The sequence below is a fragment of the Bos grunniens genome, chromosome 6 (genome assembly GCF_055505025.1).
Source record: "Bos grunniens cultivar Pamir isolate PY7600 chromosome 6, Bosgru_T2T1.0, whole genome shotgun sequence".
NCBI classification, from domain to species: Eukaryota; Metazoa; Chordata; class Mammalia; order Artiodactyla; family Bovidae; genus Bos; species Bos grunniens.
The window spans coordinates 73,727,789-73,744,761 of NC_141170.1; the positions used below are offsets into that span (position 1 = coordinate 73,727,789).

The 16,973-nt window shown below is 42.6% G+C and overlaps 2 protein-coding genes across 5 annotated transcripts in view; one reads left to right on the forward strand and one right to left on the reverse strand.

The window, feature by feature from the left end:
• Nucleotides 1–14,505, reverse strand: part of PI4K2B (phosphatidylinositol 4-kinase type 2 beta) — a 104,839-nt gene extending 90,334 nt beyond the window's left edge. Inside the window, exons 1-2 of one of the 2 annotated variants that reach the window (XM_086407779.1) lie at nt 14,338–14,505; nt 12,590–12,720 (exon numbers count right to left, since the gene is read on the reverse strand). In XM_086407779.1, the coding sequence (XP_086263905.1) occupies nt 12,590–12,674 (85 nt within the window). In that variant the 5' untranslated portion in view covers nt 12,675–12,720; nt 14,338–14,505. Of the gene's footprint in view, nt 1–12,589; nt 12,721–14,275 lie in introns of both variants that reach the window. The other variant, XM_086407780.1, reaches the window with a different exon arrangement.
• The window catches only part of SEPSECS (Sep (O-phosphoserine) tRNA:Sec (selenocysteine) tRNA synthase), a 39,018-nt gene continuing 36,448 nt past the window's right edge, over nt 14,404–16,973 (forward strand). Inside the window, exons 1-2 of one of the 3 annotated variants that reach the window (XM_086407776.1) lie at nt 14,404–14,559; nt 16,104–16,258. In XM_086407776.1, coding sequence (XP_086263902.1) covers nt 14,503–14,559; nt 16,104–16,258 — 212 coding nt within the window. In that variant the 5' untranslated portion in view covers nt 14,404–14,502. Of the gene's footprint in view, nt 14,755–16,103; nt 16,259–16,973 lie in introns of all 3 variants that reach the window. The other 2 variants (XM_086407775.1, XR_015166221.1) reach the window with 2 other exon arrangements.

Consider the following 16,973-nt stretch of genomic DNA (forward strand, 5'->3'; position numbering starts at 1 on the left):
AAAGGCTGATTACAAAAGAATTCTTTCTCTCTCCCTCTCTCTATATATATCCTATAAGTTCTGTTTCTCTATCAAACCCTGCCTAACATAGCTACCCTTGGGGGCCACGCACAGCAGCAGCTGTACCTCTCTAGAGGATGGGTACACAGAGAACGGGGCAAGCACAGCTACTTCTTTGAGATTTGACTAGAAAAGGCCTGATTGCTTTCACTTACACCCCATTGAATGCGTGAACTCAGTCATGTGGCCACACTAAATCACAACAGGGGTTGAGGAAAGTTGTCTAGTTCAAAGGACATCTCTCTACTAACTTCTAAAAATTGAGGTTTCCTTAGGAGCAAACACCAGGAGAAGAAATGGCTTTGGGGCAGGCAAAAATAATGTCTGAAATAAGGATGAATGCAAAGATGATGCTATAAAAATGTTCACCACAGAATTGTTTATAACAGTGAAAATATTTTAACAATCTAAATAACCTGTAATAGGAGATTGGTTAAATACATTATAATGAATTCATAACATTATAAAATACGACATTTAAAATGGTATTTCAGAAGAAAACATGCTTTAGAATGACATGGAAAATGTTATAATGCATTGTTAAAGTATGAAAGGCAGGTAATGAAACATATACAATATATTTCCTCTTTTGTAAAACAACAACAGAAGTAGCAGATATGGGCACAGAAGAGAGACTGGATGAGTATATACAACAATTTTAATAGAAACGGTTATCTTTCTCTGGAAAACTATAGGTGATTTTTATTTTCTTCTCTTTTTTAAAATCTGAATTTTCTAATTTGGGGGGTATATACCAAAAATGTATTACACTTGAAATGGAAATAATAAAAAGTTAGTTAAAATGAAGATCATGAGTATAGATGACCATTACACTGGTGCCCTGGTTTGAATCCTCACTCTATCACTTACTAGTTATATGACCTTAGATGAGTCATTAACCTTTCTAAGTATTGATTTCCTCATCCACAAAATGAGAAGAGTGGTAATAAAAATACTGACCTTATTGTCTTGTTATGAGGCTTAAATAAAATATTGTTCTTATAGTTCAGTACCAGGCCCACAGTAAGTGCTCAAAAAGCTTAACTACTGTTACCATGATCATTATTAATAGTAATAGTACAGTGTCTTAGGGCAACTCAAAGTCATAGGGTTGGAAGGCACATGGAAGTCATTGATGGGTCTTTCCATTCCTGGGCCAAATATCAATCTTCATAAATAAATTCTTGCTTCCCTCAAATCTACATTGCTTTTCATTCACCTCAGTTTGGTATTATTCTGTTCATAAACTTTCAAACATGTTCTTTGTTATCATTACTATTCAGCCTAAACTCCATCTAATTTTTCAAAATCACAAATTACAATATTATTTCCTTTTAGCAAAAGATTACACCATCAATCAATCATCATTACACATCATTTCTAAAGAATTTGGCTCTTAAGTGACTTCTAAGCAATTAGGATGACAACATTCTTTTTTCTTTCTTTTCTCTGTTGTTATCCAAGTGGTGGTAGGGGCAGAAAATGAAAGTCTCTCAGTCTTGTCCAACTTTTTGCAATCCCCTGGACTATACAGTCCATGGCATTCTCCAAGCCAGAATACTGGAGTGGGTAGCCTTTACGTTCTCCAGGGGATCTTCCCAATCCATGGATCAAACCCAGGTCTCCTGCATTACAGGAGGATTTTTTACCAGCTGAGCCACAAGGGACAGAGAAGGCAATAGCACCCCACTCCAGTACTCTTGCCTGGAAAATCCATGGACAGAGGAGCCTGGCAGACTGCAGTCCATGGGGTCGCTAAGAGTGGGGAATGACTGAGCGACTTCCCTTTCACTTTTCACTTTCATGCATTGGAGAAGGAAACGGCAACCCACTCCAGTGTTTTTGCCTGGAGAATCCCAGGGACGGTGAAGCCTGGTGGGCTGTCGTCTCTGGGGTTGCACAGAGTCAGACACGACTGAAGCGACTTAGCAGCAGCAGCAGAGCCACAAGCGAAGCCCATGACAACATTATACAGAACTTATTTCTCTTACCACCACACACACACATACTGATATCTGTCCCCATTCCCAGAGTTTCTTTTACGCACAAGCAACTCTTCTGGCTCTCTCCAGCACTTCACTAACTCTTCCCCCTCCCCTAGCTAGAACTTCCTTCTCTTTCTCTTTGGGGAGACTGCCCTGGGCCAGCACTCACTACGGTTACTACTACGGCTGCCATTAAGTCACTTCAGTCGTGTCCGACTCTGTGTGACCCCATAGATGGCAGCCCACCAGGCTCCCCCATCCCTGGGATTCTCCAGGCAAGAACACTGGAGTGGGTTGCCATTTCCTTCTCCAATGCATGAAAGTGAAAAGTGAAAGGGAAGTTGCTCAGTTGTGTCTGACTCTTTGCAATGCTATGGACTGCAGCCTACCGGTCTCCTCCCTCTGGTTAATACTGGATGCTGCAGGGGAATCCCATTTGTGTTTGTGTGGGGGTTAGTAGCTCATCTGGTCCAACTCTTTGCGACCCCATGGACTCTCGTAGCCTGCAAGGCTTCTCTGTCCATGGAATCCCCCAGGCAAGAATACTGGAGTGGGTAGTCATTCCCTTCTCCAGTGGATCTTTCCAACCCAGGGACCGAATCCATGTCCTTTGCATTGTAGGTGGATTCTTTATGATCAGAGTCACCAGAGAAGCCCATTTGGCACGTCTTTAACCTAGACTTTATCAGTGATAAAGAAAATATTTTATCTCCCTTCTGCTTTATCCTTTGTCTTATTTCCTAATTAGTTCAAAACCTGGATGGGGAAATAAAACACATACATACAGTTTCTTGATAATATCAAAGGATAATGGTGGGTTTTTGTTGTTGTTTTGCAGGGGGGAGGGTTGATGTGTGTGTTTTGTTTTTACTAAAGCTATAGTAGGAAGCAGGCAGGAAGACAGGTATACTAAAGCATCTAGAGAAGTAAAACTATCTGACTAGGAAAGGAAAGACTAGGTTAGTGGTCAATGTGGATTCAGTTTGCATTTTTAGGACACATTAGTGCTTCTCAAACTTTAATAGTGCAAAAGAATTACCTGGGAATGTTGTTGAAATTAACAATTATTTTGCTTAATCTAATATTTACAATGTGCCTACAATTTTGAAAGCATACATCTATCTGCATAGCATGTCATATTTGCTCACCTGCCCCCACCTCTGAATATCTCTCATTCTCATTATCAGCAGGCTTATGCTGTTTAACAAGCCACGCCAAAATGCATTGGCTTAAAACAACCACCATTAACATGCTAACAGTTCCCTGGCGTCGGCCCCACTGGGTGATTCCCTCGCTGGTGTTGACTGAGCTTGCTCTTGATCTATGGCCAGCTGCAGGGAGCTAGACTGCTGTTCCCCTGGCAGTGCTGACTGTTGACTTGGGCAAAGGAGAGTACTGGACCACGTGTTTCTCATCACCATCCAACTGGCTAAAGCAGGATTATTCACGTGGCAGCAGGGTGGATCAGCCTACACATATCAGCTCTTCTCACGTCTCTACCTCCGGTACTCTTGCCTGGAAAATCCCATGGACAGAGGAGCCCGGTAGGCTGCAGTCCATGGGTCACTAAGAGTCAGACACGACTGAGCGGCTTCACTTTCACTTTTCATTTTCGTGCATTGGAGAAGGAACTGGCAACCCACTCCAATGCTCTTGCCTGGAGAATCCTAGAGACAGGGAGCCTGGTGGGCTGTTGTCTATGGGGTCACAGAGTTGGACACGACTGAAGCGACTTAGCAGCAGCAGCAGCAGCAGCAAGTCTCTACCTGAATCACATTTGCTGCCATCCATCCCACTGGTCAAAAAGAGCTGCATGACCAAGTCCAGTGTCAGTGTGGGATACAATTACCTAAGTTGTGGATGTTGGATGGGGAAGCATTTGTGGTTCCTTTTGCAATCCAACTGCTGAAGTTTGAGTTGGCCTTTAAGGTCCACTTCCCTACCAAAGTCCCATCAGGCTTATTTTTATCTCCATACTATTACTCTTCTACTGCCCTCCTCCTGGAACACTCCTTCTACCTATCACTGGACAGAGACCTGGTCCACTTTCAAAAAGTATGTCCTACTTAAGCTTGTTGTCTAAGTTGGATGGGATCTTGAATTACACAGCACAGCTCATTCAGACATTCAGACTCATTGTTACTTATACACAGGTTGTATATATTAGATCAGATATATCTAAAGGATTTTGATTATGGCTCGCTCATCTTTGCATTCCTGTGACATTCAGCAAATAATTTAAATTTGAAGTCCATTCATGTCACTGGGAATGGAAAAATTTCATTCTTTTTTATGGCTGAGTTATGAGGTAATATCAAAAGGCTTTTTTAGTTCCTCTTCACTTTCTGCCATAAGGGTGGTATCATCTGCATATCTGAGGTTATTCTTATTTTCTCCCAGCAATCTTGATTCCAGCTTGTGCTTCTTCCAGCCCAGCATTTCTCATGATGTACATTGCATATAAATTAAATAAGTAGGGTGACAATATACAGCCTTGATGTACTCCTTTTCCTATTTGGAACCAGTCTGTTGTTCCATGTCCAGTTCTAACTGTTGCTTCCCGACCTGCATATAAGTTTCTCAAGAGGCAGGTCAGGTGGCCTGGTATTCCATCTCTTGAAGAATTTTCCACAGTTTATTGTATCCACACAGTGAAAGGCTTTGGCATAGTCAATAAAGCAGAAACAGATGTTTTTCTGGAACTCTCTTGCTTTTTCCATGATCCAGCGGATGTTGGCAATTTGATCTCTGGTTCCTCTGCCTTTTCTAAAACCAGCTGGAACATCTGGAAGTTCACGGTTCACATATTGCTGAAGCCTGGCTTGGAGAATTTTGAACATTACTTAACTAGTGTGTGAGATAAGTGCAATTGTGTGGTAGTTTGAGCATTCTTTGGCATTGCCTTTCTTAGGGATTGGAATGAAAACTGACCTTTTCCAGTCCTGTGGCCACTGCTGAGTTTTCCAAATTTGCTGGCATATTGAGTGCAGCACTTTCACAGCATCATCTTTTAGGATTTGAAATAGCTCAACCGGAATTCCATCACCTCCACTAGCTTTGTTCGTAGTGATGCTTTCTAAGGCCCACTTGACTTCACATTCCAGGATGTCTGGCTCTAGGTGAGTGATCACACCATTGTGATTATCTGGGTCATGAAGATCTTTTTTGTACAGTTCTTCTATGTATTCTTGCCACATCTTCTTAATATCTTCTGCTTCTGTTAGATCCATACCATTTCTGTCCTTTATTGAGCCCATCTTTGCATGAAATGTTCCCTTGGTATCTCTAATTTTCTTGAAGGATCTCTAGTCTTCCTCATTCTGTTGTTTTCCTCTATTTCCTTGCATTGATCATGCTGCATAAGATCATGGCATCTGGTCGCATCACTTCATGGGAAATAGATGGGGAAACAGTGGAAACAGTGTCAGACTTTATTTCTGGGGCTCCAAAATCACTGCAGATGGTGATTGCAGCCAGGAAATTAAAAGACGCTTACTCCTTGGAAGGAAAATTATGACCAACCTAGATAGCATATTGAAAAGAAGAGATATTACTTTGCCAACAAAGGTCCATCTAGTCAAGGCTATGGTTTTTCCAGTGGTCATGTATGGATGTGAGAGTTGGACTGTGAAGAAAGCTGAGCGCTGAAGAATTGATGCTTTTGAATTGTGGTGTTGGAGAAGACTCTTGAGAGTCCCTTGGACTGCAAGGAGATGCAACCAGTCCATCCTAAAGGAGATCAGCCCTGGGTGTTCATTGGAAGGACTGATGCTGAAGCTGAAACTCCAATACTTCGACCACCTCATATGAAGAGTTGACACTGGAAAAGACCCTGATGCTGGGAGGGATTGTGGGCAGGAGGAGAAGGGGACGACAGAGGATGAGATGGCTGGATGGCATCACCGACTCGATGCACATGAGTTTGGGTGAACTCCGGGAGTTGGTGATGGACAGGGAGGCCTGGCGTGCTGCAATTCATGGGATCGCAAAGAGTCAGACACGACTGAGCAACTGAACTGAACTGATGAGGTAATATTCCATTGTGTATATATATGGAGAGAGAGAGAGAGAGAGAGAGAGAGAGAGCACATCTTCTTTATCCATTAATCTGTTGATGGACACTTAAGTTGCTTCCATATCTTGGCAATTGTAAATAATGCTGCTATGAATATTAAGGTGCATGTATCTTTCTATTAGTGTTTCTTTAAAAAAAAAATACACCTAGGAGTGGATTTGCTGGGTTATCCAGTAGTTCTGGCTTCCCTGGTGGCTCAGACAGTAAAGAATCTGCCTGCAATGTGGGAGACCTAGGTTTGATCACTGGGTTGGGAAGATCCCTGAAGAAGAGAATGGCTACCCACTCCAGTATTCTTGCCTGGAGAATTTCATGGACAGAGGAGTCTGGTGGGCTACAGTCCCTGGGGTTGCAAAAAGTCAGACATGATTGAGTGACTCGCACACACACACACACACACACACACACACACAGTAGTTCTACTTTTAGTTTTTTTTGAGAAACTTCCATAGCATTTTCCCCATAGTGACTGCATCAATTTACATGCCTACCAACAATGCAGGAAGGTTCCCTTCTCTGAACATCCTTGTCATTATTTATTATTTGTGTTCTTTTTGACAATAGCCATCCTGACAATTGTTAGATGGTATGGCATGGTGGCATTGATTTGCCTTTCTCTAATGATTAGTAATGTTGAACATCTTTTCATGCACTTATTGGCCATCTGCATTAAAAGTAGGTATTCTTACTGCTTCCTTTTACACATTCAGTTCAGTTCTGTTCAGTTCAGTTCAGTTCAGTTCAGTCATTCAGTCATGTCTGACTCTTTGCGACCCCATGAATTTTAGCATGCCAGGCCTCCCTGTCCATCACAAACTCCCGGAGTTCACTCAGACTCACATCCATCAAGTCAGTGATGCCATCCAGCAATCTCATCCTCTGTCGTCCCCTTCTCCTCTTGCCCCCAATCCCTCCCAGCATCAGAGTCTTTTCCAATGAGTCAACTCTTCGCATGAGGTGGCCAAAGTACTGGAGTTTCAGCTTTAGCATCATTCCTTCCAAAGAAATCCCAGGGCTGATCTCCTTCAGAATGGACTGGTTGGATCTCCTTGCAGTCCAAGGGACTCTCAAGAGTCTTCTCTAACACCACAGTTCAAAAGCATCAATTCTTCGGCGCTCAGCCTTCTTCACAGTCCAACTCTCACATCCATACATGACCACTGGAAAAACCATAGCCTTGACTAGAGAGACCTTTGTTGGTAAAGTAATGTCTCTGCTTTTGAATATGCTATCTAGGTTGGTCATAACTTTTCTTCCAGGGAGTAAGCGTCTTTTAATTTCATGGCTTCAGTAACCATCTGCAGTGATTTTGGAGCCCAAAAAAATAGGAAAATAAAAAACAGAGAAGTAAAGTAACTTGATCACAGAGCCAGGAAGCCTAAGATCAGGATTTGAATCCATATCTCTTGAACTCAAGAGCCTAGCCTTTTAATTTGGAGAAGGAAATGGCAACCCACTCCAGTACTCTTGCCTAGAGAATTCTATGGTCAGAGGAGTCTGGTAGGCTACTATCCATGGGGTTGCACAGAGTCGGACATGACTGAAGCGACTTAGCAGCAACTGCAGCAGCCTTTTCAATTAGTTTCCTAATGGAATGAAAATAAATGGTGTTGAATATTCCATATGCAGGTAATTAGGAACTGAACAAAGAGTATATTTGTCCACTTTGGAATGCAAGTCACGCTTTTTAGGGCTTCTCATACAGATGAGCTCAGAGGTTTGATTCAGATCAGTAGGTTCACAAGATATTCTCACTTCTCTGTACAAAGTTTTCAGACTCTGGAAAACTGAATCATTGATAAAATGATTCCAGCTTCACAAAAAGCTGAAAAAAAGCTAGAATGCTAACTCATTAGTGTCTAGGGAGATAGAGAAGTTACAACCACACCAGCACAGGTGTCAGATGGGTAGCATGGTCTTTTATCAACAGGGAAACCAAGATGAAAAGGTTGCAGAGTGTATTTACTTCCTTCCTTCCTTCTGAAGAAGATTTGAGTCCATTGCAAAGGGAGTGGTTATTTTAAAGCAATACAGTCACTGATGAGGCATGGTGAGTCATTCTTGATGAAAAGGCTAAATCTGCCAAGCTGACAGAAAGACTCATATTGAGTCATTAGTACTCCATCTCTTTTGAGCAGTACTGGGGAAATTCTTCTTTGTCAACAACCACACTTTCAATATTCCATAAGGACATCAGTATTGATTGGGCTCCCCTTTCTTGGTTTGGGATTGTGGAGTCTGCTCTATTCTGATTCTTCTAACTCTGATTACTCCCTCCCCAGCATCACAGTAGCAATTTGGGCAGCTGTCACCAGGAGATGACAATGCCTCAGACTTAGTTACACAGGGATGGGGTAATTGGTCAATCTTCCAGGAGGTATGACTAACTCAGGGAGGATAATGTTACCAGGTAAAGTGAATGATGTTTTAAAAACACTGTTTTTCTTCACATGTGAAAAATGTGACAACTGAGATTGTGAAAGAAATAAATCCAAACACCTAGTGTAGTAGGATTGAGTGCTGGCAGTGGACATGGCTCTAGGTATTTAACTGTGAAGGGACTTAATGTAGGGAATAAGGTGTTTACAAAATCATTGAGGGGTCAAGGGATATGGACTCTAGACTGGGCCTCTGGAAATGCATTCTAGAATACTACAGAACTGACCTACCAGGGGAACTACCACCTCTGTGGCTACTGCTAAGGCTGCTTATGTCAAGAACCCAGAGCTGAGACTGTGTTCCTGGTATCAGGAGGCCATACCACCTCTGGATCCCAGGACGAAAAATTCCATGTCTCTACTGCCTTGTTTGCCAGTGACAATTAACAGTCAGAAAAAAAGCAGGAAATGTCTTCCACCTTCTAAGTCTCATGGAAGTACATCTAATTGGCTAAACTTAATTTGTTTCTATAATGCTAGTTGGGAGTCCAGAGAATGTAGTTTGTAATTGTCCAGTTTTTAGTAAGGGGGCTTCCCTGGTGGCTCAGACAGTAAAGAATCTGCCTGCAATGCAGGAGACTTGGGTTGGGAAGATACAGTGGAGAAATGAATGGCAACCCACTCCAGTATTCTTGCCTGGAGAATTCCATGGACAGAGGAGCCTGGCGTGCTACAGTCCATGAGGTTACAAAGAACTGGACAATGCTGAGCGACGAACACTTTCACTTCTAGTAAGACCAATGAGAAGTAGGCTGAGTGAGACAGTCCACACTCTCCACACTCAGGGTCAAGTGACACACTCACTGCCATGGCCACAAATGGCTGCAACAGCAGAAACCAAGGTCTCCCACTTGCTGAGTGCTCCATCAGTGCAAGTACTGGGCTGAGTTCTTTACACCTATCATTCCTTCCCTGCACTATTATTAGGATCCTTTCATAGAGGAGAGAGCTGGGGTCTTTCTAGAGAGACAGGTAAATTGCACAAGTTTATGCTGGTGCTGACTTCCCTATAGCTCAAATGGTAAAGAATCTGCCTGCAATGCAGGAGAGCAGGGGTCGATTCCTGGGTAGGGAAGATCCTCTGGAGACGGGAACAGCAATCCACTCTAGTTATTCTTTCCTGTAGAATCCAATGGACAGAGAAGCCTGGTGGACTACAGTCCATGGGGTCACAAAGAGTCGGACACAACTGAGTGACTAACACACACATGCTGGAGGAAGAGGAGGAGCCAGCCTCTGAGTTCCATCTGCCTGATTCCAGAGGCTCCTTTCTCACTGCTACTTGACCACCAGCCACCCAGTTCTTTATCACTGCTCCCCCACCCACCATCACTCTGAGCCAAGGGCCTCTGAGCGAAGGGCCTCTTCACTCTCTGTTAAATGCAGCAAGCCTCAGGCTCTGGGCCAGTTCACAGACTCCTGAGAAGTCTCCCACAGCTTTCTTCTTGGTCCCTGCTTTTGAAGTTATTGCAATAATCTCAGTTTTCCTGCTTGGAAGAAGCTTTCTCTACCCACCTCTCCTCCTTCTGGAGAAAGAATTGCTTTACTCATCCCAAGGAAGGTCTTCATTTCCCTTCTGCTACATCCACATCTACTTTTATTTCATCTCTCTCCATCTGAAATACAGATGAAGGCAAGACCAGGATCTCTGAATTCTGAGTCTTAGCAAAATGCAATTACTATATTTCTTTTTTCTTGTTCTAATCACAGGAGACTTCTCTGAGAAACCTAGTTACTGATTCTACCACTCCCTTACTTCCGACTCCTCTTTGAAGCTTGACATTGGTGTGAAAGGTATTTTGCTTCAAATTGCTTAAGAGGTCTCATTAATGAGGTTGACGACAGCCATATCCTGCCATGCTTTGTGAGACTTGTCATTTCCCCCTACCCTGAACATTTAGAACACATGTGAAAGGAATGACAAAGTGATATGGTCATTATTTGTTTATTTGCATCTGTCTTTGGAAAATATCTCCTTAATTTGAAATACCCTCATCTCATGAGGTGTCACTGATTTGTCTCTGGCTCTCTCCCCTCTCTTCATATCTGGGTTCATTCAGCAACCACCAAATGATAAGCAATCTCTGGGACTCATTCTAATTATTTATTCATTCAAATCTGTGAATGCTTACCATGTGCCAGACACCACGCTAACTGCTAGAAAAGTAGGTGAATAAATAGTCATAGTTTCTGTTTTCCAGGAGGTTTCTTTCTAGACGTCACCAATGCAGTTTTAAGTAAATATATAAGGAATCTGCCTGCAATGCAGGAGACATGGGTTGGATCCTAGATGGGGAAAGAGCCCCTGGAGAAGGGAATTGTTACCCACTCCAGTATTCTTGCCTGGAGAATCCCATGGGCAGAGGAGCCTGGCAGGCTATAGTCCATAAGCTTGCAAAAAGTCTGACAGGACTGAAGCGATTTAGCATGCACACATGCATGCCCTCTTCCTGCATGAGCCTCCATTTGCATAACAGTCGCCCCTCTAAGAAGTAGGAATGCATCTAAAGTTTACCAACTTGTCCATTTTTAAAATGAGACTTCTAGCACTGTGCTCAAAGTCAGGTACTACTTCAAAAGCTTACATTCAAGTATGTTTACTGTCTGGTCTTCAGTTAATTGACTAGCTCTATTAAGTGCAATAAAGTTCTGCCATTTGGGCTGATTTTTACCTCAGGCAGAGGACTGATTTCCAAAGGAGAGATTAAGTTAGTGATAGTATATCCTGCTTGATAACCTCCAGATTCAGTTTTGAGGTATGAGCCATCAACAAATAATATTAGACCTCAGTTCTCAGTGGCATTCTCTAATACATTTGAGTCATGTACAGAACATCCCCTAACAAAGGCAAGACAATTGTGCTGTTCACCTTCCTCTGGCAGAGTGGCAAAATTCAGTGTTGGAGTGGTGATTAGTTAGTAATGTGAGAGTACAAGAGTAATAATGTCACAGGAGGTTAATCAGCTGGCTGAAAAGTGTTGCATGTTCTCAGCCAGCATTAATGTCTGTCCTATATGAGGAACTATGAGGTCAAATGAGGATCCTAGAGCTAGTTCAGTAAAAACATCAACAATTACTTATTTTTTTAAGCAACAGATACTACTATGGGGGATAAATCTTTCCAATGAGGTCAAGGGTCTAGCAATAGATTTTTGATGGTTCCCATGAAGTTGAATTAAAACCCCAAGGGTTTGTCCAGATTACTTATGCACATATAGACAAAAGGGATTTTTGTATTTAGAAATGCCAGTAAATGAAGCTATTGAAGAACTTTTTTCCTTTTTCAGAGAACCTTTCTGAAAAAGGAAAACACTTTCAGTATACTGACTTATCTTTGAACACTTGAGGTGAGTAAATACAGATAGTTGAACAAAAATGACAGGGTTTAATTTAGTAATAGTAGCATCCCTGTCTACCGGGAATTGATGAGGCTGACCATCCGTATATAAGCAGCAGCCATTTTTCCTGGAGGAAAAGAGATTCTAAGCTTAGATGACCTCAGGAGAGCTGGCAATAGTTGGTTAAAAGAGATGTTTGGTCTCTTTGTGTTTCAAGACCACTCTGAACATAGACTCAACAAATTTTCCACCCTTGGCAGGTGAGTGAATTTGAGTGAACGCCCTCTAGATCAAAACAGAACAAAAATCAGAACAAAAATCAAGATGAAAGTTGAATCTCATCCAGTTTCACTGGTGACTCATGACAAAATTTGTCCAAGTGGATGCTGGTCTGGTAAGAATAGCCCTCATTAGATCAATACTCATCAGTCTGTGACACTGGTTTGAACAACAGTTTAGAGGACCTGTGCCTGTGTTCTACCTTATGATTCTTCTTCCTTTGACAACACTTTCAAACAGCACAATACAAAATAGAAGTATTAAAGAGAACCAAAAAGCATGGAAAGGAATGGTCTGATTCCAAGGATGTCAAATATATGGGAACTAATAACAAAACCTGGGTACCAAACTTATAATAAATAGTTGAATAACTCAACACAAAAACAGTGGAGCCCAGATTTGGCACTTACTTACCATGTTGACACAGACTTGACAGCCAGAAGCAGGGGGGCATTGGGGTATCTGTGAGAACCTCATCCGGCTGAAGGCTGGGGTCCATGGTGATGGACAGTTCAGATCGTGTCTCAGTGGAGTCTCCAGGAAAACTATGGAAATTAATGAAAACCATCCAAATAACAGAAACTTCAGAACTAGCAAGTTTTAAAACAAATTCAGAACTTGCTAGTGTAAGAGATTTAGTCATCATCACTTGCATTTGGCAGACTCAAAGGCAGGCAGGGGAGTGGAAAAGCTTTATGTTAGAAAAGGGGAAGGGTTCAGGTGTGCTCTGATTGGAGACTGTTGGCAAGGGGAAGCTGTTGAACATTTATCATATAGATGTTCAGTGCTGTGCTTTGAACACAAGTGTCAAACATAACCCTCATCAATAAGGAGCTCACAGTCTAGCTGAGGAAGACAGAAAATTATCAACTGAAATGCAATCTGGCAAGTATCATGGCTGATAAATGGCAGGATGGTCTGGGAATACACAGTAGGAACAGTGGTTGAGTGTGAAAGCTTTAGTCATTCAGTTGTGTCCTTTGGGACCCCATGGACTGTAGTTTACCAGGCTTCTCTGTCTATAGAATTCTCCAGGCAAGAACAGTGGAGTGGGTTGCCATTTCCTTCTCCAGGGGATCTCTCCAACCAAAGGATCAAACCTAGCTCTCCTGCATTGCAGAAAGATTCTTTACTGTCTGAGCCACCAGGTTACCTGTTAAACAATGAGTCCCAGGGGAGTGGGGTGTGGTGGGTGTGGGGGATTGGGAGCGAAGGGTCTGATTTGTAAAGATTACTGATTTCAGTGGATTTCCATGGTGTAAATACTCCCACCTTGGCCAGTTTTAATTTACCAGTAGGATGCCACTGAACAGGTAGTTGGAAAGAGATGTGAAGTAAGGTGCCATTATATCCTGTTTCCACCATACAGTACAGCAGATGTAAATAATCTCAAGAGCACAGATAATAGTAAAATGTAGAAAAATAATTGGGAAATTACGAGTTTGAGTGTTTAGCATATTTTGCTTTTAAGACAATTGGCTTAATTGTAAACTTACAATTAAGAGCCACTGTATTTAAAAACCAACTCACAAAATTATTGAACATTTGACAATCACCTCTTGAAAGAGAATATGAACTATTGTAAATGGGCCCCAGCATACCACTAGAAGAGTAATTTAAAGAATTATTGTAGGCTCACCTAGAGTGAAGACTGCAAGGAAATCAATGGGAGGGATCCTGCCTTTTCATCTCCATCTCAAGCACCTAGTGCTAGGTTGTTGAAAAGTCAAAAGTAACTCATTAATTCAATATTTAAAAAAAAAAAATTTGAGCCCCTACTATATTCTGGGCACTTTCCCAGGCATTTGGGGAGTACCACAGCAAATACCAAGGCCCTGCCCTTTAGAGGGTTTACATTCTTTTGGGTGTACGTGTGTGTATGTGTATGTTTGTTATAAACGTCTCATCAGGAGGTGGATGATAAGTGTTATGGACAAAAATTTTGTGGTGCAAAGGAGAAAAGGAGTGGGGGCACTGCTATTTCAAATGGGGTTTCCAGACAACTGTCAATGTTGAGATCTATGAAGGAAGGGATGAACGGGTCTGGAATCTGAGAAACATGGCCTGAGTAAGGCTGAAGAGCAGACTCAGATATCTCACCATTCAACAGGACTGGAATACAGCGTAACCTAGGAAATTTTTTCTTCAGGGAAGACACTCACTTGGCCCTGAATCTCCTCAGCCGCTGCTCTCAGGTGCAAAGTCGTTCCTTCATATCTATGGGCAGGGCTAATTTCCTGTACTGGTTGAAGCCTGCCAAACGACCTACACCCTTGCGCAGGCGCAAATGCTTCGTCTTCAGGCACACTATTAGGAGCGGTTCGCGCATGTGCGAGAGCGAGACGGAGGTTTTTGTCCCAAGGCCTTCCCGTACCGTCCAGGAGGTGAGTCGTCTCCTGGTTCCGGGGTGTATTTGTTGTGTGTCAGTTGTTCTCCGGTCTCCGACAGCTGTCGCCACTACGGACATGAACCGCGAGCTCTTCGCGGCGGGCGAGCGGCTGGTGTCGCCGGCTTACGTGCGGCAGGGCTGTGAGGCCCGCCGCTCGCACGAGCACCTCATGCGGCTACTTCTGGAGAAGGTACTGGGCTCTGGGGTCCCTCCCCAACCGCCGCGCCCCCCAGACTCCGGCTCCGCCCAGCGCCCCTGTTAGTTCCAGGACATGCCCCACCCGCTCGTATTTGCTGTCTGAACCCTGTCCCCAGACCCTGTCGCAGATTGGCATTGCCCTGTACCGGCTTGCACCGCTCAGGTCCTTCTCAGCTTCGCCAGTGCTGCAAAACCCAGCGTTTTTAGGGGATACGAGGTTTTCGGGATTTTGAGACCCCCCCCCTCCTTTTTTTTTTTTCCCCTAACTTCGGGTTGGAGAAGCGAGGGGGAGGGGCCACATGATTTAGTTTTTTGTTTGCGGGTAGGGCAAAGTTCGCCTCTTCCAACTTTCACTACTCCCAGGAAACACGTGATGTTTAAATAAACTTAGGTTAATTAACTGGAAGGACTTACCTGGTGACAAAGAATCCGCCCGCCAATGCGGGAGACGTGGGTTCCATTCCTGGGTCGGGAAGACCTCCTGAGGAAGGAAATGGCAACCCACTCCCAGTTTTCTAGCCTGGACAATCCAGGCTCCATGGACAAAGGAGCCTGGCGGACTACAGTCCGTGGGGTCTCAAAGAGTCAGACAGGACTTAGCGACAAAACAAGGCACTTAAAATCAGTCAATCCTAAAGGAAATCAACCCTGAATATTCACTGAAAGGACTGATGCTGCAACCCCAATGCTTTGGCCACCTGATGCAGGGAGCCGACTCATTGGAAAAGACCGCGAAGCTGGGAACGATTGAAGGCAAAAGGAGAAGGGGGCGACAGAGTATGAGATGGTTAGGTAACACCCCGGGATGGACAGGAATTTGAGCAAAGTCTGGAAGATAGTCGAGGACCGAGGAGCCTGGAGTGCTGCAGTCCTTGGGGTCTCCAAAGAGTCGGACCCGTTAGTGACTGAACAACATGCTAACTCACAACAAGTATTGCTGAGGAACTTCACAGTTCTCCTGGTTCTTGCCAGCATCCTGAATTTTAATCTCAGTACAGTTTGGCAACCCCAGTTTTAACACCCTGGTTTGAAAAATCCTAGTTGAAGATAAGGTTTATTTGTCTTCAGTTACTTTTGTTACAGCTTTAAACCTGAGTAAATCTCATTGTATGCATTTATCATCACTTCTTGGACCAGTCTGTAGATAATTGTAATGGATTGTAACAAACATTTTGCCTCCTGAGGGTTTCTTCATAGTGTTGAATTCATGTCTGAATTTTAGAAAGCAAGGAGCATGGCAGAATTTGCATGGAAAAGTTTTGAAGTTCGTTGAAGTAGAGTTCTAGGGAATGATGTTTTTTTTAATATAGTCATAAGCTTTTTTTCCCCTCCTTTTTTAAGGGCAAGTGTCCAGAGGATGGTTGGGATGAAAGTACACTTGAACTCTTTTTACATGAACTTGCAGTTATGGACAGCAACAATTTCCTGGGCAATTGTGGTGTGGGAGAGAGGGAAGGAAGAGTGGCATCTGCATTAGTTGCTCGGCGACATTACAGGTATGTTTTTTTTTTTTTAAGTACAAAGCATTTCTTTTTTCTTTGTTAAAAACCATGGTGGCAGTATTAATAATATTAAATTATAAAATGTTCCTTTGTAACCTACTTCTTGTTTAAATGGACATGTGAACTAGCTGCAACAGGGAGATGGAAACAATTTATCTGAATAGGTGTTTTTTAAGACAGTAGGGTAAAAGTTCTAGTATGTGGTGGTTATCCTGTCAGGTCTGGGTTGTTAAAAATACTGGCTGTATGTTGTGTTAACAGTGTTTAACCTAACCTATTTGATTATAAGAGTTTTAAAAGTGTTAGGGTTGTTTATAATTTTCCACGTTTCTTTTCTAACATTGCAAATTTTTTTAATAGAATGCTATATGGATAGAACTTTCCATCATTCACTCACATCTAAATTGAATCCCATTATATGAGTATCCTGCTTTGTTGCAGTAGGTGTAGGAAAGGTATATTATATTTAATTTCAGGTCATTAAATCACTTTTTTCTTTTGTATTATTTCAGAAACATTATTCCATCAATTCTGACAATGATTTAGTTGTCAGTGGTTTGAAATATGATTTCTCTGTTCTCCAACTTTTCCTTGAAAAATAGGTAAACTCTTTAAAACTCATGTGTTCCATGATTTTAAATCATGATGAAATTTTCCTCGGGATAGTAGAATTTTATTTCAGCCCAAACTATTGTCAAAGCTAATGATA